The sequence below is a fragment of the Crotalus tigris genome, unplaced genomic scaffold (assembly GCF_016545835.1).
Source record: "Crotalus tigris isolate CLP2741 ecotype Arizona unplaced genomic scaffold, ASM1654583v1 scf7180000017774.6281472, whole genome shotgun sequence".
Lineage (NCBI taxonomy): Eukaryota > Metazoa > Chordata > Lepidosauria > Squamata > Viperidae > Crotalus > Crotalus tigris.
Genome location: NW_024096625.1, coordinates 5,442,024 through 5,465,170, shown reverse-complemented (window position 1 = coordinate 5,465,170; position 23,147 = coordinate 5,442,024). Strand labels below are relative to the sequence as shown.

General features: G+C 38.9%; 1 protein-coding gene across 6 annotated transcripts in view; it reads right to left on the bottom strand.

Annotated features, from left to right (window-relative positions):
- IGF2BP3 (insulin like growth factor 2 mRNA binding protein 3) overlaps window positions 1-23,147 on the bottom strand; it is an 84,118-nt gene that overhangs the window by 6,318 nt on the left and 54,653 nt on the right. For 4 of the 6 annotated variants that reach the window (XM_039342108.1, XM_039342107.1, XM_039342109.1 and 1 more), the window contains 6 exons: window positions 20,590-20,874; window positions 19,230-19,364; window positions 18,519-18,641; window positions 12,981-13,116; window positions 11,726-11,857; window positions 8,358-8,477 (listed from right to left, as the gene is read on the bottom strand). In XM_039342108.1, the coding sequence (XP_039198042.1) occupies window positions 8,358-8,477; window positions 11,726-11,857; window positions 12,981-13,116; window positions 18,519-18,641; window positions 19,230-19,364; window positions 20,590-20,874 (931 nt within the window). The remainder of the gene's footprint in view (window positions 1-8,357; window positions 8,478-11,725; window positions 11,858-12,980; window positions 13,117-18,518; window positions 18,642-19,229; window positions 19,365-20,589; window positions 20,875-23,147) is intronic. The other 2 variants (XM_039342111.1, XM_039342112.1) reach the window with 1 other exon arrangement.

The following is a 23,147-nucleotide window of genomic DNA, read 5'->3' as shown; positions in this document are numbered from 1 at the left end:
TTGCAGAAATATTACAAAAGATGTTTAAAGAGATAAGGAAACAGGTATCTGAATATGTGACGTATTAAAAATGAACTGGCTATTGAAGTTAGAACAGAAAGAAGGTTTATAAACATGAAAAAAGAAGATGAAAACTATGAAAGAATTTATAGGAAATATTAAACAAATTGATGAAGAAGTGGAAATTTTAAAAAGTAAAATAGAAATAATAAACAGAGGAATGGAAAAGAATTTTGCTTCAGACTTAGAACAGTTCCAGAGGATCCTGGAAAAGACACCAGAGAAAGTTTGTTCAATCTTTAACAAACTTTTTGGGATGATATAAGGCAGCAGAAATGACTAAGTGTATAGAATCAATACATGATTTTCAAAATTAAGAAATGTACCAAAGGGTATTCTTGTGTACTTTGTCAGAAAGAAGATTAGACTCAAGTTTTGCAGCAGCATTTTATTATCAAACTCAAGATTAATAATGCAGATGTGATTGTACTTAAAGAAATCCTGATCAGAATACTGAACCAACAAAATTATTGAAAACTCAAAGAGAAAAAGATATCATTTTGATGGGTTTGGAAAGAGTGATCTCCACATTTAATCATGTCTATTATGACTTGCAAAAAAGCCAGAAAATCTTAGGTTAAAATAGATATTGTGATACATATAATTTTAAAGATTAATATTCAGTTGAAATCAGAACTCCTCTTGCTGAGACTAATGGACTGTTAGGAAAGAGTTATGGAAAATTGTTTGTTTATATTATAATTTCTGCAAGATTAAATTCACAAAAATTGAAAGACTCTGAAATAGAAGAATGGCTGGTGAGGATGACAGAATTAACAAACGTCAAAACTGACTTGTTTGATAGAGAAGGAGCGTTGGCTTACCTGAACGCTTCTTCTCAGCATGATGATGGAGAATCCACCAATGAGTTAATTCAGCCCTCCTGCCCAATCAGACTAAATCAGTCAAAGTTGTCACGCCTGTCCTGGTCTGGTACCTCCCAGTTTCGACGACGGCAGAGCCAATGACGACAGTCCGACGTGATGACTCCCAAGAGAAGAAAATAACCAACCCCCTGACACAAGACCTAATGGACCCTAAGAGGGGTGGGTGTGGATTCTCGATCATCATGCTGAGTAGAGGTGTTCAGGTAAGTCAATGCTCCTTCTCCAGCATGATGGATGGAGAATCCACCAATGGGACGTACCAAAGCCCCCAATGTCCCTAAGGGAGGGAGTCAGTTGGGACCTATGTCCTGGACCCTGGCACTACCTGTTGTAGTATTCTCCGACCAAAGGAGGCTTCTGCTGAGGCAAACTTATCTAGCCGGTAATGCCGTACAAAGGGAGAAGGCGAAGACCATGTTGCCACCCTACAAATGTCCTAAATAGAGGCCCATGCAGCGGAGATGGCAGCGCTGCGAGTAGAATGCGCTGTCACATGACTTGGAGCCAACAGGGATAAAGACAAATACGCCCCTGCTATGCAAGCCCTGATCCATCTGCCTATGGTAGAGGCAGACACCTTTTGACCCATAGAAGGCTGGAAGGAGACGAAAAGGGCTTCTGACCTACGAAAGGCCGCTGTCCACTTGGTATGATAGCGTAAGGCTCTGCAGACGACCAGTGTGTGCCATTGCCACTCCAAATCATGTGATGAGTTAGGGCAAAAGTCCAGGAGAATGACCTCCTGCGTTCTGTGAAAAATGGTGTTGATTTTGGGTACAAAGGATGGGTCCAACCTGAGGACCACCCTGTCTTTGTGAAAGACGCATAAATTGTCTCTAATAGAAAGAGCAGCCAGCTCCGAAATGCGTCTGGCTGAGGTAATGGCTATCAAGAAGGCGACCTTGAGCGACAAGGATCGCAGAGAACAGGTCCTAATTGGTTCGAAAGGTGAGTTAGCAAGGGCCTGGAGAACCCGTAACTCCCAGGAGGGATATCTGTGAACCACGGGTGGTCTATTGTTAGTGACTCCTTTGATAAAGGAGTGGACCATGGGCTGCTGAGACAATGACTCTGATTTGTCCCAGGAGACCACCATGGTTAGAGACGCCATCTGCCTGCGAATAGTGTTGGGTGTTAAGCCCTTGTTGACGTCTTCTAATAAATAGTCCAAAACCTTCGGGATGGTCACATCTGAGAGTTGTGAGTCCTGTCACACCAGTGGCAGAAATTCCGCCAAGTGTGATCATAAATGCAATTGGTTGCTGGTCTCCTGGCTGCATGAATCATGTCAATTACGCCTGATGAGTATGTCTCGTGTCAGGGTGTGGCACTCAAGTGCCAGGAGGCTAATTGGAGCCATTGGGGATCTGGATGTTGCAGGACGGCTCGCAGGAATCCGCCAGGGAGGAGCCGTGGAAAGGTTCACAAGGTCTGCAAACCACGGTCGTCGTGGCCAGTGTGGTGCAATGAAGATTAACTCCTCCTGACAACTGCCGGAATCAGAGGAAGAGGAGGAAATACGTGCAGTAGACCCTATAGACAAGGACTGCGGAGGGCGTCCGTTCCCTCCACCCCGAGGGAAAATGTGAAAATAATCTGGGAAGTTCAGCTTTCTCTGGCGAGGGAATCAGGTCCAGGAGCGGATGGCCAAACCTGTCTGTGATCTCCATGAAGAGATCTGGGTGGAGGCGCCACTCCAAATGGTCCACTGTTGACCTACTGAGGAAGTCTGCCTGCCGATTCGCCTCTCCCGAAATGTACTCGGCCTTGATTTCTGCCCAAGAACCCAGCAGCCGAAGCTCCGCCATGAGGGACCTGGAACGTGTGTCCCCCTGCCGGTTCACGTGGGCCTTCGCCACCACATTGTCCGTGAGAACCAGCACGTTGTCTCGCAGTCTTGTTGTGAAAGTGGCGGAGGGTCAGATGGATCATCCTGAGCTCCAACCAATTGATGTTGTGCTTCAGGTCCAACCGTAACCATCGGCCTTGAGCCAACTGAGATTGGAGGTGCGTTCCCCAGCCGAACAGACTGGCGTCTGTGGTCAGAATGATTCAGCGAGGTTCTTTGAAAAGTGCCCCCTTGCATATGGCCGAGGATGTCCATCAATCGAGAGAACGAGGACCTGACATGGGACTCGTTGGTTGGAGGAGCTGGTGCCCAGTCTCTGAAATGGGAGCAGAAACCACTGAAGAGTCCAGGAGTGTAACCTGGCCCAAGGCACTATTGCTATGCAAGATATTAATTTTCCCAGCAACTGGGAGAGCAAAGCTAGTGTCACTACGCGCTCCCTGCGAACCCTGAGGACCAGGTCTCGGATACTGTTTTGACGGTCCTTTGACAGGTAAACATGGCAAGAGTCTGTGTCTATTACCGCGCCCAGGTATAGAAGGTGGGTTGCGGGGACTGTCTGACTCTTCTGAAAGTTTATCGGGAACCCGTGGTCCTGGAGAATCTTGATTGCTAGGGCCAGGTCCGACTGGGCAGTCGGGATGGAGGATGATTGGATCAGGATGTCATCCAGGTAACACTGGACACGTACCGGGACCAACCTTAAGTGTGCTGTGAGAACAGCCAGGATCTTGGTGAAGACCCTGGGGCTGACAAGAAGCCGAAAGGAAGGGCCCTGTACTGGAAGTGACGGTTGGCATAACAAAACCTCAGAAATTGTTGATGGTCTGGGAGGATGGGAATGTGGAGATACGCCTCCGTAAGATCGATGGATGTCATGAAGTCCCCTCGTCTGACACTGCTCAGGTTGGAGTGGAGTGTCTGCATCTTGAACTTTCGATACATGAGGTGGGAGTTCAAGCCCTTGAAGTCAAGGATTGCCTTCCATCCCCCTAAGGTTTTTGGGACCATGAACAGGATGGGAGTAATATCCCCTCCCTATCTGGTCCGCCGAAACCTCCTCTATGGCCCTGATGTTTAATAAATGTTGAATGGCGTCTGTCATGAGACTCCTCTTTGTTGGATTTCTCAATAGTGGGCAAGAAACAAAACGATTTATAGATCTGATTACAAACTCCAGGGACAGACCTTCTCTTATGGTGCTTAGCACCCAAGAGTCTGTGGTTGTGTTTTCCCATTGGTGAATGAAAAGAGCGAGTCTGCCGCCAATGGGAGAGGTTTTCCCCAAGTAACTTGGAGCGACAAAAGGGACGGCCTCCTCTGCCTTGAAAGGGGGCCTTAGCCTGGGTCTGCTGTCAGGATCGGTCTCTATAACCCACCCTGTCAAATGAACGGTCTGTTTTGGGAACAAAGGGCCGGGATGTTTGTCCAGCCTCTGTGGGTGACCTTGTCCGAAAGGACTGACGGCGAGCATAGAAAAAGAACCACTTATTTGATCTCCTAATTAGATGAGAGATCACCTTTTGTTTTTGTTTGTTCTCCACTAGATAGGGAGTTAGCACCTCTCCAAATAGCTGACCCCCCTTAAATGGAGCAGTGGCAACGCGCCATTTGTGTTTACTTTCAGCCCTCCAGTTCTTAAGCCAAAGCAGTCGTCGCGTGACAACACTGGAAGCCATTGCTCAGGTCGAATGTCTGGCGGCGTACAACAATACATCCGCCATGTACTCTGAGGTCACCACCAGTTTGGTCAGATCTTGGTGGACCCTGACTTCCTCTAGGGGAATCCTTGTTTGAAGCTGTCTGAGCCAGATGAGGGAAATTCTGGCAAAGAACGAGGTGGAGGTTGCCGCCTTTGCTGCCCATGCTGATGCTTGGTATATTTTACATAAGGAGAGCTCAGATTTTTTTATCCTCTGCCCTTAGGGCATCAGAGACATCTCCTGGTAACCTGGAGGATGAAAATAGCGGGGCTAGGGAGTCGTCCACCTTAGGCACCTCCAACAAATCTGTTATGAAAGGGACCATATCTACTAAGTTGCGCTCTGCTCCCCCCTGGGAAGATTGGGCGTCCGGTGATTCCCATTGTCCCTGAATATTTTTGAGGAATAGAGGGGGACAGGGGATCTGTTGACGCCTGACAACCAGTTCCAAAAATAACGGATCCGGGTCCTGAGTAGATGAAGGTTCTGGGATGGGGATAGGGTCTGGACCAATTTTACCTGCTGCACATACCCTGCAAAGTAGAGATGGGAAGAGTGTAGAGTTAAAGAGCTCTACCATGGGATAAGGCTCTTGTGAAGGCTCCTTGCAATCTGACCATTGATCTCCAGTATAGTCATAATCGGAAGAGCTGGGAGTATTGCTTCTCGGAGAATGAGGAGACGACATCAAATCTGGATGGTCGCACCCTGTAGGTCGAGTTGAGACGGTTGGAACAGATGAATGTTTCGGAAAGGATGAAGATTGTTGATGACCAGAGGAAGCCATCGCTTAAAGCACTGCCTGCGATATCATGGCCTGCAGCTGATCAGCAAATGAAGGGTCCTGTGAAGGGTGAAGCCCTGCTGCTGTCGGGGTAAATGTTGCTGCAGGTTCCGTGGAGGGGCCCTGTGGCAGAAGTTCCTCCCCAAAAAGGGGTGGGCCTTCCTGACCAAAGGTCTGCATAGAGACCTGCTCAGGCTCCCACTCTGGGGACCACGCCCGTGTTGGGGCAAGAAGGTGTGAGTCAATGGCGGGAGCCACAAGTGGGGGAAGTGGTGGTTTGTCCACTTCCCCTACTGCCAGCTGTTGTGCCCAAGAGAGCTGCTTTTCCAAGGCACGATGTGCTCGGCTGGTCTGCTTTTCAGCTGACTTACTTGGCTTTTTGCTGGATTTAGACTTAGATTTGGCCTTTACCTTAGCCGCGGCTTCTTGGCAAGGGGACTTGCATTTAAATTGCTGATCGAAACAGAAGCCTATGACTCAGTGTTTTCTGCCATGTTGAACGAGAAGGATCCCAGCTGATCACTGAAAGCAATCTCGATCTGCAAGAGAACGTCAGTTGCCTACCACGATGGGACTGATTTGCACGTGGATCAACGTGGTCCGGCCACAAGCCAAACCGGATTCATGCTGAGTGCGTTAAAGTGCTTGTCACTGGGATATCCAGTTGAGTGACGAGATCTCACGTGTCTCACATAGTGGCAATAGTCAGGGCCTAGAGAGCCACCACTAGATATAGAGTGGCAGATTGGCTAAAGCGAAGGAATTCTAAGCGGCAAAGGCCTGTGACAATGAATTGCTTGTAAAGGTAATGAGAGAGAATAGGTGCTGGAAAGAGACTGCTAGGGTAAAACGATGATCCTCTGTGATTTAGGTGTCTGACAAGGAAATTCAAATGGTGGGCCGGAGCCTGTCAATGTATTGTCTGTGGACACCTAACGTGGAGACTACCTGTAATTTGGGGTCTGCCTGGTCAAAATTCAGGTGCCTGTTGGGACCAGGTAGTCCTATAGCCCTCTAAGTCTAGGTAGGCCAGAGAGGGTTGAGGCTGTCACACGGAAACCCAAAATGGTGTCCACCACGAACAAGGTAAGTAAAAAGCTGTCCTGCAAGACTGCCCAAAATGGCACCCGCAACTAGTGAGGCGAGGGAGACTATTAACGTTCCTCTGAGTAGTATATGAAACTGCCTTCTGATGACCGGGCGAGAGGCGCGCTAGTCCCAGTCTCCTTCAAGACTACCAAACCCTCAAGGGAAGGGCCTCCCTGCTGTCCCACAAAGGGCGACTGTTTTCAGATCGTGGAGAGATGCACTTGCGTAAGTCCCTCTCACTTGGCTCACAGACTAATCTATTTCTTGCCCTTTAGGTGAGATCCTTCAAGGGAATGCTTCGTGGCTCGCACTGAACAGCTGAGAGGCGCGGCAGCCGTGGCGCCTTCCAGCAGCAGCAGGGAGTCTGCGACCGAGAGACAACTGAGAAAAATGAAGTGAACTGTCAGGCAAGAATGTTTTAAAGGCTAGAGCAATCTCAGCATGCACCGAAAAAATGCGCTGATTCCAGGTCTATCCGCTGTAGCTGGGTTGTAAAGAGGCAGAGTTTCCTCAAGGAGCTTGTCAGTTGAACAGTCCCAAAATGGCGTCCGCGAGATAAGCTGAGCTCTTGATAGAGGGAAAAGCCTCAGATGACAAGCTGAGCTCCTAACAGAAGGGGGAAAGCCTCAGATAACAAACTGGGCTCCTAACAGAAGGGAAATTCTCCAGATGACAAGCTAAGCTTCTGACAAAAGAGAAAAAATCTCAGATTACAGTCCCCTGATGGAAGGAATGATCAGAGGCTATGTAGCTTCTAACCCTCCTCCCCAGGAGAATCCACTAATGGGCTAGAGAAAGGGAAATTTTTTTATCCAAGTCAAACCTGCTATTAGAAATAATTTGGGAGTCAAAATTGTCACGTCCTTCTGGGTGAACAGACTAAGTCGAAACTGGGAGGTATCAGACCAGGACGGGCGTGACAACTTTGACTGACTTAGTCTGATTGGCAGGAGGATTGAATTAACCCATTGGTGGATTCTCCATCCATCATGCTGGAGAAAGGTCAATAAGTACATTTATTAATGACTGGAAATTCCTTATAAACTGTTTTGCTGGACAAAGAAAAAGACAAAAATTAACAATTTATCGGTTTGATTAGAAAGGAGTGACTATTAATAGAAGAAAATTTTGTTGTACTGTTAGAGAGGGGAAAAATATAAATCTACTTACAAGTTGCTTCTTTTCTTTCTCTTTTATATTTCTTTCTTTGTACTTTTTCACATATTTCCTCTTTACTTTTCTTACTTTTATCTTCAAAATTTGCATTGTTTTTATTCTTATAAAATTTCTTTAATAAAAATTATTTAAAGATCTGTTTACGGATTTTTAAGTATAGCTGTTAGTAACAATCTTTCTCTCTAAGGTACTTCTTTCATTTGAATCATATCCTTATGTAAATATATATCCTGCTATCAGAGATCTACCATTTTGGTAACTAGAAATTATTGGAAAAGAATTATTTGATTAGCTGATTGTGAAGAAAAACAGTAATATTTTTATATCTTCTATCTCCTGAAAACTAAATGCTTTCTGCTATAATACTGCTATACTAGCTTTTCTTTACTCAGCAAAGAGCTGACATACCTGAACTAAAGTGAAATCTAGATAAGTGGACTTCTCAAATGGTAAACCATTTGCTTCTCTTGTTTTGAATTAAACATTAAAAGTTGTGTGGAAACAATTAAGCTGCACTTCAAAAACATGGCCTAAAGCTTTCATGCTAAGAACAATTATGTAAAAGTCACAACCACCAAGAGGGTTTGGTTTCTTTTTCATAACTTCTATTTCGCCTCTCAAATAACTTTTAAAAATATTCTTATAATTATCTTGTCTCTGAAAGAGCCAGGAATACCCATTCTAGAAACAGGAAGTACCAGTTATTGCTTGATATGCAAGGTATGGTGTCTGAGGTAGCCACAGAACAGGGCCTGCAAAAACTTGCTCTTAAGAGACAAGAAGACTGTGGTATAAATATCTGATATTACCTTAATAGATGCACCTGCAAAACGAGAAAGTTGCTTGATGTGCTGCCCTTGTTTGCCAATAATGGCTCCCACTGCTAAGGCTGGGATAAACAGATGAACTGTCTCAGATTCTGGTTGTTGCTGGAATGCAAAGAAAATACAGGCGGGCTATGAACAACCATGAGGGTAAACTTACTCTTAAGCCAAGATTATACCTATAAATATTTTGATTTAAAAATGTAATTAAATACACAATTTAAATCAAATACATAACAGAAAAAGATAATTACACACACACACACACACACACACACACACATAAATCTTTAACTTCAAAAAAAGCAGTGGTTTAAAATGAAGTGTAGGCAGTAAATTCAGAACATATGCAGTAAAAAAATAGGTTTAAAAGAGCTGCAGCCTGTTCAATAGAGAATTTTATCAAGTTTTGCTAATGTGTTTCCCATTTTTCATGTTTTTTTAAATATAAACTTTTATAAAGGTCATAACAGAATTGTAATTGATTAGTATCTTTATATGTCTGTCCATCTCACAAGACGTGACTCTGGTCAGAAACGGTAAAAAAAAGAGGCATGAACAGTAAGGATACCAAATACAATCATATTAAAACACATAAACATATACACTCATATACACATATATACACAATTTGATCAGCAACAGAACCACATTAAACTCTTTGTCAATTCTATATGATTTATAAGTATACTTTTAAAAGGAATTAAATGGCACTAAGAATTCCAATGGTGGAGATTGCAAATTCCATATTGAAGTCTGACATTTTCAAGAGATCTTACTGCATGTAGTATTACTGTTTATACAACACTAGGACACTCCACTGATTTTAAAGAAATATTTTAAATAAATATTTCAAGTATTATTAATGGATGACATAAAAAAACCTGAAGAACATCTGAACTTGATTTATTTAAAACCAAGTTGAGATTTTAACCATTCTTTTTGCAGCAAATATATTCAGATATAAGGGTTTTAATTTATAATCAAGTCTGATTTTATTTCTATTATAAAATTTAATTAAGACTATTTTTGTATACTTAAATACTTGTTTTATGATTTTACAAGTTTTTCAAATGGATGAACTTGCTCATCTATATTATAGTAAAAATGTTCTACCATTATCTGTGAAGATTAAATACATAACACTTAATTATTGTTTTTTAACAAGTATGTTGCATTTCTTTGTGTCAAAGAGAAACCAGTAGTCAAGCTTTGCAATCAACAAAACTGTTTTAGAAAAACTATTGAAAGACTAACAATAGAAATAACCATCCTTAAAAATATCTCACTGAAATACAAATTATATAAATGCATGAAGATGAAAAGAAACGGTCACATATACACTTTTTGTCTCTAACAACCTATGCAGATGCTAACAATACTTCAATGATTTAATCTTTGCATAATGAAATCTTTGGTTCAGTACCTGGCGTCTGTAATTGTAGGAGAGTAAATGGCAGAACCAGGGGAAGAAGTAAAAAGTTTTGATTTATTATGTAGCCACAAAATCCAAATCCCCTTGATAGTGATTGGCCCTCATCCAACGCTAACCAATACTGACTATTGGTTGAGAAGATTCCTCTTCATAGGTTTTAAGCAATAAATCATGTGAGGGCTTGGTTTTTCATGCCTGACATAAGGGCAGTCAGAAACCAAGAAAGCTGCCAAGAGCTTTAGACAGCTGTCTAGAAAATTCTGGAAACTAAAGTTCATTAATCTTGAACCAGATTCGGGAAAACAAGAGACACCACATGAACTAGATAAGTCATCTTCTTCAGCATAAGATAGCTTCTTGTGTTTTCTTTAGCCCAAATCATGCTTATTGGAAATCTACTCCCCAAAGAGAAATGAATGAGAGCACAATATAATCCCAAACAAAAACACCTTATGGAAGAAACTCTGAATCATAACATTCTTGCCATAATGACATATCACCCCTTAGATTACTTTCCAGGAAATCTTGTTGAATGTCTCTCACATACACATATACACACACACTACAATTAAGTAAAAGGAGCTTGAACATATTGTTTTAAATAAACAAGCTTCAATGTGCAATATATTGACAGAGGAATATGGCTAGACTATAATAGAAAAGAATTGTTGTATATTCCAATAGGACAGCGATAGACATAATTTTCAAACGGTAAACTTATCAGAACAACAGAATAACAAAGTTGGAAGAGATCTTGGAAGTCTTATAGTCCAACCCCCTGCTCAAACAGGAGATCCTATACCAGTGATGGCGAACCTTTTAGAGACCAAGTGCCCAAATTGCAACCCAAAACCCACTTATGTATTGTCGGATGCCGGGTGGGCATGGCACATTGGGTTGGAGTGGCCCATTGGGTGATAAGGGAAGACTGGGTAAGACTAAAAAGTTCAATCAATCAATTCCAACTTTGCGAGATCTTTTTTTTTTCCGCAAGAAGTTGAAATTGATTGATTGATTGAACCTTCTTTTTTTGTTGTACATGGCAGCAGAGGCCTAAGCGAAAAGGTTTTATAAAACCCAGCTGAAGGCCTAGGACTGGGGCGACGACACACGTGCCCACAGAGAGGGCTCTGCGTGCCATAGGTTTGCCATCATGGTCCTATACCATTCCAGAAAAGTGGCTGTCCCTACCTAAACCTAACCCTGCTCTTCTTTGTGGCAGCCTCTCTCAAATACTGGAACACTGCTATCATGTCACTCCTAGTCCTTCTTTTCAAATGACAATTCACAGAATATTTAGAGAAGAGTACATACATCTAAACAAATATTTAGAGAAGAGTATATACATCTAAACAAATTCAATTCCTGCAACCATTTTTCATATGTTTTAGCCTTCAAACTCCTAATCATCTTTGTTGTTCTTTTCTGCACTTTTCCCAGAGTCTCGACATTTTTTTTATAACATGGTGACCAAAACTGGCTGCAATATTCTAAGTGTGGTCTTACTAAGGCTTTATAAAGCGCTACTAATACTTAACATGATCTTGATTCTATTCCTCTGTTGCACTGGGTTTTTTGGCTGCTGCCGCATACTGCTGGCTCATATTTAAATGATTGCTGTTTAACAATATGTATATGAATAAGAATCATGTGCTCAAAAACCAAGTTTTTTCCATTTATTTCTGGTTCTGAGGAACATAGCTGGTCATACTTTCTTTAGATGTATACTCTTCTCTAAATATTCTGTGAATTGTCATTTTCTTCACATTTGTGCTATTCTAATTCAAGATTTTAATATCATAAAAAAAATCACACTAAATATTTCCATTAAATCAGGGAAACCAATATATTTTCATGCAATATATAATGGGGAACAGTTATAACCTACTGTGCAAAATATACAAAGAGCTAGAATTACCCCAAATGGAGGATATGAAGAGGAAGCAGTGGCTGGAGCAACACCCACTGTGGGAGGTGGTATCCCTGAAGAAGAAGGTGGGAATAAACCCAAGGCATTCAGATTTAGCCCTGGAATTAAATGTGCTTGAAGCTGGAATAATATGGAAGATAATTAATTCAGCAACATAATTAAAAATAATTACTATCTTAAATAAAGTATTTTTTTTGCTTAGCAGTCAAAATGTATATAATTTAAATGGAGTGAAATTTCATGTAGCTAATTAATTTAAAAATTAATATCAGAATCTTTATCAACATCTTATCAACATCTAGCTATATCAGTGTTTCTCAATCTTGACAATTTTAAGGCATGTGGACTTCAACTCCCAGAATTCCACAGCCAGCATTGCTGGCTGTGGAATTCTGGGAGTTGAAGTCCACATGCCTTAAAATTGTCAAGGTTGAGAAACACTGAGCTATATATACACTACAATTCTGACAAAAGCAACTATTGATTGGTTCTATGAAATAATGTAACATAGTGAAGTATTTTCACTAAATATTATACCTTTAAATCTGTATGTTCTACAATTTTAGCCTTCACAGATAATTAAATACATGATGAAAGATTGCAACACACACACTAAGGAGAAATAAGAACTGTCTTCTTAAAAGAATTAAAATTATCATGAAATCACTTGAGGCTAAAATTTTCTACTTATTATGTCTTTCAATATAATGGCTTACAGCACCTTTCAATCACAATAATCAAGAGAATGAATGCACTTGCAACTGGAGTACCTAACTAACTACTCTGGACCATTAGTAAAGCATCATAATCAATGCATTAACACGACCCATTTAGACAGTTATGACTTCTTTCTGAATCAGGTATAATCTGAAAAAGACATGCCTTTAAAGAAATGTTGCACTCATAAGTATACATGTTCAAATAATGTCTTTCAAATTATTTTTAAAGACAGTTAAGTCTACCTTAATAATGTAATCAGGAATATATAAAATTAAAATAGAACTAAGCAGGCAAGGCTTTTCTAAGATGATCAATTGGACTCTTCAACTGTGAATAGGGTTAATTGGGTGGTGCCTATTTGGATTTCTTTAATATGTATTCATTTTAATAGATTTTTTCCAATAGATAGGACAAAATATAAACTTTTTTTCCTGAAACTGATTTAGCTCTATTTTAATTCTTTGGACAAATACTAAAAAAAAAAAGATAGCAAATTTACACCCCTCATAAGAAATGCACTTACATTCATAGCAGCAATATCATTTTCATATGACTCCCTGATTTTCTTCATTATTTCCTCCTCAGCCTTGGCACATGTGTCAATACTGCCTTTAACTGTAATGGTTCGTTCTGGGTTATATAGTGTCAAGTCCTGCAATCTTCATAGCAGAAAGATGTGAACTGATATGCATGTAATAGCTAATATATAAAGCTGAAACTGAAAATAATTATTTTTCAAACAAACCTAAGTATTTATAATTCTTCAAATAAAATAGTAGACAAAGCTTTAGAATATAGAAATCCTAGATGTACAATAACCCAGGTTCAAGAATGCTTGTCAGCCAATCCATTTTCATGAATGATATAGTCAACTGGAATGCCAGTCATTTAACAAAATGTAGTTCATTAGTTGAGTCATGTCGAGACATGGATTGGTTGAGAAGACAAGCATATAGTATGCAAGAAGCCAGTAGGATGTAGCCTCCCTTTTAATGTCTTCTACCTTCAGAAGATAATGTTCAACAATTAAGTTTCTACTCTTCTAAATCTGATTGTTTAAGTGTATGGGTTGTATTTGTGTATATTAAAAACCACATATTTAACATGTCATCATACTGCTCAGTGTTTAACATTTTTAAGCTATACTATTACTTTTACAGCTGCTATAGGGATAAAAGGCTTCACTGTTCAATTCATGGCTATTGATATAAGCAATTTATTGCAAAATTGAACAAATCCAAAAATGTGTACAATTAAAAAAAATCAAAACATGAGTCTTTTGACAATAAAACGCATTAGGATAAAATTTCTTTTCCTCTTTCACAAATATATGGATCCTAATCTTGTTCCATCTAACATGCAAACACAGACACATACACATATAACAGTTATTAAAACAGACTGAACACAAAATGTATCTTAACTACAACATACTGGCCAATTCAAATGATACTACCTGTTACAACTTTTCTATTTAAAAAAAAAACCTCCCTCACAAAAGTGAGGATCAACAGTTCTCTGTGCTACTGACTTACAAGAGGGAAGAAAACCTATGACTCCCCTGGCTTTCCAGATGCAGACCTTTAAAATGTATAGTTTAAATCAATTCAGCATCCCTGTGGATTTTACCACCGAATACTGGACTTACTGCAGAATGTGTCATGGAGAGTTCCTCCTCCCATGTACTTGGAAGCAAAGCTGATCTTACTAGATTTCCTGCCTCAGGAGGTGGGAGGGAGTTCCCACCCAGTTTGAGAGCTGTAGTCCATTGGGTGCCATAAAAAAAATTAAGAAAACTGCACTGAAGTGTTTTCTTTTATTATCCAACAACTCCAACAAAGAAACATAAGAGGAACAATGCAGAGAAATGGAGAACAAAACAAAAGAATTTTTTTTTTTTTTTTGGATTCTGAGGGGCATAGGGAGCTTGTGATAAAGAAAGATGATCTCTTAATAATTTGCAGTAGCCCTCAAAACTGAGATCGGTGAAAATAGGTTGATCTCCTTTCTTTAAAAAATGTTGGAAAACACTGCCCCTTAACTGATGTATCAGTACCTACTGTTAGAACTTGCTACAAAATTATGTACAACTATGTAAAAAAGACTTGAGAAACATCTGAACACAGTATGGCCTTACATAGATTCCCTAAAGGATGACGCATTGATGTCTCAGACATCCATCCTTTAGACAAGGATGTTTGCAGATTCCTTTAGTTCAAGTTATTCTTCACTGGTGAGTAAAATGCCATTCCTGATCCAATGTTATATTAGATTATTATCAAGGTGTGCAACTTTTCAACTCAAATAGAGCAACAAAATGAAGCCAACACTGACGTAAAACAAAATATATTCCCATCTCACCCCAACAGTTTGGATTCTTGTATAAGCATCCAATCCTTTCTTCTTTCAAATATCAAGACAGAAGCAAGAAAGACAGTTAATACCCAGTAGCACACCATTTAAACATAAAATATGAACAGATGTTTCTGAACAGCTATTTTGTTTTTAGATTACTTACACTTGTAAAACAATGTATCTTTTTGCATCTGTAAAAAAAGCAGATTCCATCTCCCATTCTATGAGCCAATGCAACTATGTCAAGACAAAGGACCAGCCCCAAGCAACTTAAGAATAAAGTGAAGAAGGACTCTATAATTTATGTGAAATCTCAGTAACATAAACTCTAGTAATATATGCAACATAATATGCATTCAGGCAACAGCAATTTTTTGAGACACAATTACACTGGGAAATCTGAAGAATCCCTACTTGGAAACAAAGTACCATTCCCTGTGGGCTACCAGCAACCTCTGACATTCCTTTCCTTGAATTTAAACCATGAATATACTCAGTGAAACAGAGCAACTAGAGAAGCATTTGACCCTCAATCCCGATTCCTTTTCACATTCAAGCTGGAGGCATTCAAGTAGATTTTTGTTGCCTTGGTAGCTGTCTATTTCCTCTACCTAACCCAAACAAGAAATGCAGCATTCCTTCTTTGCCTATTCCCAGTCTGAGAAAAAACTGTTTCACAAACTATTCATTTTCCTGATAGAGAAGAAGTCTTTTAATTGCATGGTAAGCATATCAGGAATGGGGGATGATCCTGTCAAAATCAGATGCAGAACTCTGGGTGGAATGAGCTCTCTTTTTGTGAATGAGTAAAACACATAAGAGATACAATACCTCTATTGATAGTTTTGTATGGTGAGATCATGATAACACTGCAGGCACTTTACTACACATGGGATTATAGCTGAGAAAGCTACACTATATTCTTTCAAACTGGTACCAAATAATTCTCTACTAGTACACTTGCTTGAGCCTAGAAATATACTACACTGGGGGGATAAGACTTCTGAAAAAACAAGATATGAATTTGGAAAATAAAGATGAAATCTCATTCATCAACTCTATTCTGATATGACTCAGAAATTACAAGGCCTTAAAGGTGATTATGAAATTTGAGTCACAGTCAAACTGAGTCAAAGTTCACTAACACTGAAAAAAAACAGCAGCTGTTATTTTCCTTTACATGAGATTTATGTAAGAGAATAGCATCAGCTGCTGTAACTTCATAGTGGTTGATCAAAAAAACACAGTATTGAAATAAAAATATTTAAAGGACAATGAATTATTTTAAAATTGTAAACAATCACAAATATAGATGCATATGACATGGAAAAAATGTTTTGTGAATCAAACAGTTTTGGCTTTGACATTTGGCCAGTTCATTCATTCAACACTCTTTGAGTCTGGGCTTCAGCTAAGACAAATTTTGGTACAGGGAGTAAGACAAGGCCTTGTCCCTCTTTCCACCTAATCTTCCTCAACATAGTCTATGCACCAGCCCACACTGTTAATTTTTCTAACTCCTTCCTTCTCCCTAGCCACCAACATGCTTTAATTAAAATGTGGTGTACCTAACAGACTTATCTGCTCTTTTCTCATTTTACTTTTCTTCTCCTTAACTACCAATATAAGCCACTCCTGAGCTTGCCTTTTCTGTCCTCTTATTTCTGGACACTCAAACTGGCTGTTCCAAGGCTTGAATGTTTTACACAGCCTAAATTAAAAAGCTGTTTGAAACCTGAGCCTTATTTGCCTTAAGAAAAACCTAATGATTAAGGAGCAGCTGAGTCTCAGACTCAATGTCACAAACATTTGGGGGAAGCAGTGAAGATTCGCCAAGGGCCCTACTGTGCAGCTATCAAGTGGAACAGAGTAGTAAAGCAGTTTGTGCAACACAGCTCTTATGAAGCCCATCTTTCCGTGCTTCCCCCTTTCAGCACACATATGGGGTTAGGGATAACTCCATTCTTTCACTGATTCCCTCCTGTCCAAATACACCATCTCCATCTAAGGTCTGCCAAAAAGGAAACATTCCCTTGCCTCACTGTCTCTCTCCTGCCCCAAAGTCACTTCAGTGCTTGCTGAGCCTTTTCTCCCTTCCACCTACCAATTACAACTCCTATTCTCCACTCATCCACCTAAAAAAGAAAGGCCTATGAAACAATTTCTTTGGGCAATGCCCCTCCCCTTCGCTGAATATGTTGTATGCTGAGTGCACTTGAGGCTGCTGACAGATTGATTTTGATATGCATTCCCCATTGTGTGTGCACTTGCTTACTCTCTTCTAATCCATTTCTCTCCAAATAATATAAATATAAGCATTAATTCTCTTCTTGTAAATTATCTGTGGAGGTAATCATTCTAAAGGACAGGAGAATAATTAGGAAGCAAACAAAAGCTAAAGATGTGAAACTAAGTACTCTTGTCATTTTCAAGAAAGTAAATGTGGTCATGTGATCTCTCACTTAGCAACTGGTTCACTTAGTGACAGAGTTGCCAATTCCAACTGTAGTTGCTAAATGAGGCAACTTATACCTTTATCTCCAATAATCAGCTCAGAGCAGGTATGTTATCCATTTTTTCCTTTGAACCTGTATGTGTTTTGTCTGCTTTTCTTTCTTCCAAAAGGTCCATGTTACAAGAAACAGGGTCAATAATATGCAAGTACAATAGTGGCTTTGCCAGTTTTATCACTACCATGCAAAACTCAAAAGTGATCTATTCCATTACATTCACTTCTGATTTTTCTATCACCATCACACTAGGTAACTTTTCAGTCATTTCATTTCCCACAGTTCCATGGAAAATAAGGAACTGCTTGGAATCAGAATCTAGGAAAAGGCCTTACTGGAGAAACTTCATCCAGCACATTTTTTTTCTTCTCTAGGCTACAGAAACTGGCTAGGTACTCGATGGAACTTTCTGCCAGGTGGCCAGGAAAATCTTCAAGTGCTTTCTGGAATTCTTCTGAATCCATTTGCAGTAGACTATTTTAAAGGGCCTGACTTCCATGCAAAAGTTCTGATCTTTTCATCTGCAATCTGATAAGGAAGTGATCTGACCACAATAAAACACAGATGTCAATGTCCTTCAGATAACATCTCATCTGCTCTGAAGTAAAGACCAACTCCATTGTGTCTTGCCATGTGTTGCAGGGATGGAATTACCTGCAATAAACTCCATGATCCCTATGGAGGCTATGAATTCACAAGAGCCTTCCTCAGAACATGGAAGTTGAAGTAACCCAAGATTAAAAGCTTTAGAAACTCCAAACTAGTGCAAAAAACTTCCATATTAAAAAAGTAGTAATGAAAAATATGAAACTTGATAATATACAAATGAGTATATCATGAAATTCTAGTCAAATTTAGTGGCAATAGTATGCACTGCATTGGAAACATTAATATCTCTTGGGAATTCTGTAACATTTTTCAAATGCAATATATTGAACTGCATACCTGAGAAACTAACATGTATGTCATAATCTTTATTTGCATTTATGTGCATAAAAATAAGTTTATGGTGTAACAAATGACATTTCTATGCAAGGAAAATATATTGATTATCGCATAGACATAAACGAATCAAATTAGCAACTCTGTGAATGCAGTTAATATTTTTTTCCTAAAACCCTGCTGGCAACTAGTAGTTCTAACAAGTATATCAAAATTGACTTGTTAATTCCTTCCTTAAAACACTAAATACTTACGGAGATATTGTGATTTTAGTGTCAGTATCCTGTTCAATTTTTTTCAAATTCCGTCCCTCTTTACCAATGAGTCGGCCAACAAAATTATTATGTGCCAGTATCTTCAAGGGAATGTCGTCTGTGCTGTAAACATTCCAGACATGTGTATAAATGAAAGTCACATAATTTATCAACCACAAATTAAGAAGCAGAGTCGTTTTTCCATGATCAAGTTTGTAAAGTTTATTATATAAGCAAGAAATTCTCAAACTATCTAGGAAAATTAAATTTCCTCAAGAATAAAAGTTGAAGCTTTAAACCCATCATTTCCAAATTGCTTTGAATATATTTACCTTTATATTATCTATATCATTCACGTGACGTGTTACGACATATCATGACTTTTTTTCCACTACCAGCAATGGGGTGGGTGCAGTTTCACCATGACGCATCTGGCCCATGGGCCAGCAGTTTAACACCCCTATCTATATGATCATTAAGAACACAATTGTTGTGTTCTTTTGTCTATTTTTTCAATATATATGGACAGGATTAAGATGTAATATTCCTTTGTATATGTTTGCCATACTTAAGTATTTGAGATAGATAGATAGATAGATAGATAGATAGATAGACAGACAGACAGACAGACAGACAGACAGACAGACAGACAGACAGACAGATAGATAGAGGTAGGCAGGCAGGCAGGCAGACAAAAACATTTTTACTCACAATTTAGTGTCTTGAGCTTCCTTTTGCATTATTTCCATGATAATTTTACAAGCAGTTGAGCATCCTTCTGGAGTAGAATGGATTGTGATTGGTTTTTCAGCAGCTCCTGCATTTTCTTTACGATGAATATCAATCCTGAAAAGAGGAAAAAAATCTCAAAATGTTTGTGACTTTCAAAATCTGAGTCCTATGAAAATAAACCAATAGAACCAAATTCAAATGTCATAACTGTCAGATTATAAGTATGCATTCTCATTAATATTGTGATACATTCAATTCAATCCATTTGGTCTTGTTGCTTAACCTCATTTAGTTTGCATCTGCCCTAAGATGAATGTGCATACAGAAGATGTTTCTCATCAAAAAGCTCCTTTGAGGGATTAAACCAAGTCCTCAGACAGTAATTTGTATATATTTTAATCCAATCAAATTTTAGACAAAGTCTCTCTGAAAATAAGCTTGGTTCCATGGAAATGATTTGTCACTATTGTATTCTGGGATTTTTTTTCCAGCTTCCCTATCTGAAAGCCCTGTAACTTTCAACTGACCTATTATACTTACCTTTTTAAAGATCAGCCACAATAACTCATATTCACCCATTATTTAATATATACAGAATAACAATGACTTCTATATTTTCCCTCTCTTTGGACTTGCAAAATTTCAAATTCTTTTCTCTCCTTGTAGTGCTAACATAGAAAATCAAGCCTTGATCAACTGCTTGCCATCCATCTGAATACTTGTAGTACTCCAATTCTAGAACTACATTAATTCAGGGTCGCTTTCAGACCTATAATTCTGTGTGACTGAAGAACACATTTTGGTTCAGTGAGGAACAGGATGTTATGCTTGGCTTTTAAACAATCTTAAAAATTCACTCAAAAATGGATGTCAAAATAATCAATAAAGTGCAAAAACCTACAATCAGTGAATACAGCTAGAAAAACAGGCTTCAGTTTTATTTGCTTCAACAAGGACAATACAGGAATAGTACAATGAAATGCAAAGTCTTCATTGGACATTGTTCAATGCAAAAATACTACCTCTCCATATTGGCCTTATTCAGATTCCATTCTGCCAGATTATAATTTTGGTAACTGGAAACATTTTACAGACATCCATGCTTCTCTTATTCATACAAAATGCATCTCTTCCATTCTTAATTCACAAATTGACTATTCTTTCAGTGTTCTACCTGAACTTGGTTTCAACTTACAGAAGTCTATTTTTTATTTTTAAAAAAAATCTTTCTTAAAAGAAGTGAAAGTATATATTAAAATATCATACTGAATGCAGTTTTAAAAAATGTTTCAAAAACCCTACCTCAATTAAGTTTATTAAACTTCATATAGTGACTTACTTTGACTGTGTCTGCTTTGTGATGTTTCTGATTGTGGCCCCTTCTTTTCCAATAATAGCTCCTACGAACTGGGTTGGAACAAGTATCCGTAATGGGACATCAGATTGTGGTTTCTGTCTTGTTGCTGCACCTGGTGAACCTTGTCTAGGGGGACCTCTCTGCCCAAATCCACGTCTACCTTGAGGATGCTGCTGAGGTGGTGGTTGGGCTGCCATTTCATCAGGGATATATGCAACTTTTAATGAATAGTTTTCAAGCTGGAATCCGTTCAATTTTTCTATTGCTCTGTATAAGTTTACAAAGAAAGTAAGTTGTTGCAGATGAAGCAGCAGAACAGCCAATCAATTATGGTATAGCATTTCATTGGGAATGGTAAGCTGTCCCATCTGGCTCATGAGGTCATAAATAACCCTTCTCTTTATGCCTAAAATATTATCTCCTTCCTTCCTCATGGGGAAACACCTTAAGATGACTCGAAAGCAGCATTAATAGCAACTTGAAGCAGAATTTCTCTGAAGTTCTGCTTTTTTCTTATTTCCTTAGGGCAAAAAGTACTTTAGAAGCCAGCATCTGAAAGTGTTCCCAGTTCTAAAGTGTTTTGTTTGTTGGCTTTTGAAGAGCCACATTTAACTCCTTTCTCTTTATAGATAGGCAGAAATTGCCCAAAAAAAGAGCCCTCTGGCAAATGAAGATGTGATTGGCTGGAAACTTAAAACTGCTTATCATTGGCAGATGACAACATGATAAGAGGAAGGACTCTTGTCCTAATTTATGACACTACAAGTAGAAGGAAAAGAACTGGACTTTGGTCTGGATCCCATTCTCCAGCATGTTCAAGAAATTCAAATTCCAAGTATAGGTAATAACTTCCTATTTAATGATCATTTTAATTTACAACAGAGCTTAAAAAACAGGTTTACAATTGGTGCACATTTGTAACATCTGAAGTATCCCCACAATCATATATGATCAACATTTGTGACTTTCACAGCTGGCTTCCAACAAGCAAAGTCAATGGGGAAGCCAGAAGTAACTCACAAGTTGTGGTTATGTGATCCTGCTTAACAATCTTGGGTAATATACTTAACAACTACAGAACTCACGTTGTAAGTTGGACAAGATCATCTTTCACATAGAAACAACACTTAACAGCAGAGTTGCCAATCCCAATTATTATTAAAAGATAATTATCTTTTGATAATTTGAATTGCCATTCTTTCATCTTCCTTTCTGCTTTTTCCTTCATATTATATGACTCTTCAGACCCCAAATCTGAAGGTAAGGTTTTATTGTCTGCTCTCAAGTAAAGACTTTGCCTTTTAAAACTACAAACTACAAATCCTGCATGAATAGGAAGGGAAAGATTTTTTTTCCTCCTGCTCTGCCTTCCCCAAATAACCAAGTTTTAGAAAAACCTATATACAATTAAAATATCTAATCCAACATCTGTCAACTTAAAACATGAATTTCTCATTGAATTCCCCATTTATATTATCAGGGATCTATTTAAACCATTTGTCTTCCTAACAGAACAATTCCTGTTTCCTCCATTACTCATTTTTGAATCAGTATAGCAATATATTATAACGTTAATCCCTCACTCATACCAAACTCACCTCAGATGAGAGGATTAAATACAGCAGTGAAAGCATCCTTATTTTCTTTCTTTTGAAGGGCAAACAGCCAATCTGACTTGGCAAACTTGCTCTTTCTCCCCTTTTCTACTTACATGCAGCTGTTCATGAACTGCACCTGGCAGCCTGGAGGCAAGTGTTACTCACTTAGGCAAATATCTAATTACAATAATGTATAAATTAATTGAAATTATCAATTGGTTAGTACTGACCAATTTGTAACATTTAAAAAAAAAATGTCACAGTATACTTGAAACCTAATTTAACCAAACAACTAGTTCACCTTTTCTTATATGAAAAGTGAATTTAGGAAAATAGTTGTGACTTTAAAATCATAGCAAAGTAGTATACTACAAAAAATTCATTAAATATCTATGAATATTTTATTCATTATTAAAGTTTTAATCCACATGCATGTGTATGCACCCACATATATATTTCCCAGAGACTAAATAGAAGAGGATGGAACCCAATGTGAACAGCAGCTTACTTCAAAACTGCATCCTTGTGAGGGACGTGTACTGAAAGCAAGGTCTACTAAAGCAGGGGTCCCCCAACTCCCAGTCCGTAGACCAGCACTGGTTTGCAGCATGCCAGCAACTGAACTGTGCAAACAAGAGAAGCCCTATCCGTGGGATGCAGGTAGCATGCAAAATCACATCTCCTCCTACCCGCAGAAAAACCTTTTTCCATGGAACCATTAACTGGTGCCCAAAAGGTGGCGGGCCACTGTATTAAATCTTTCAACAGGTAAACTGTTCCTTGTAGGGAAATGATCTACGTTGTTCAGTCAACTCTTACCACACCCAATTCTAGGAACCTTACTTCTATAAAGGCTCTTTGAAAATTGTCAATTGTCAATTGCATTAAATGGTTGAGAAAAAGCAAGTGTAAAGAACCATATAGAAAAAAAAATAAGCTATT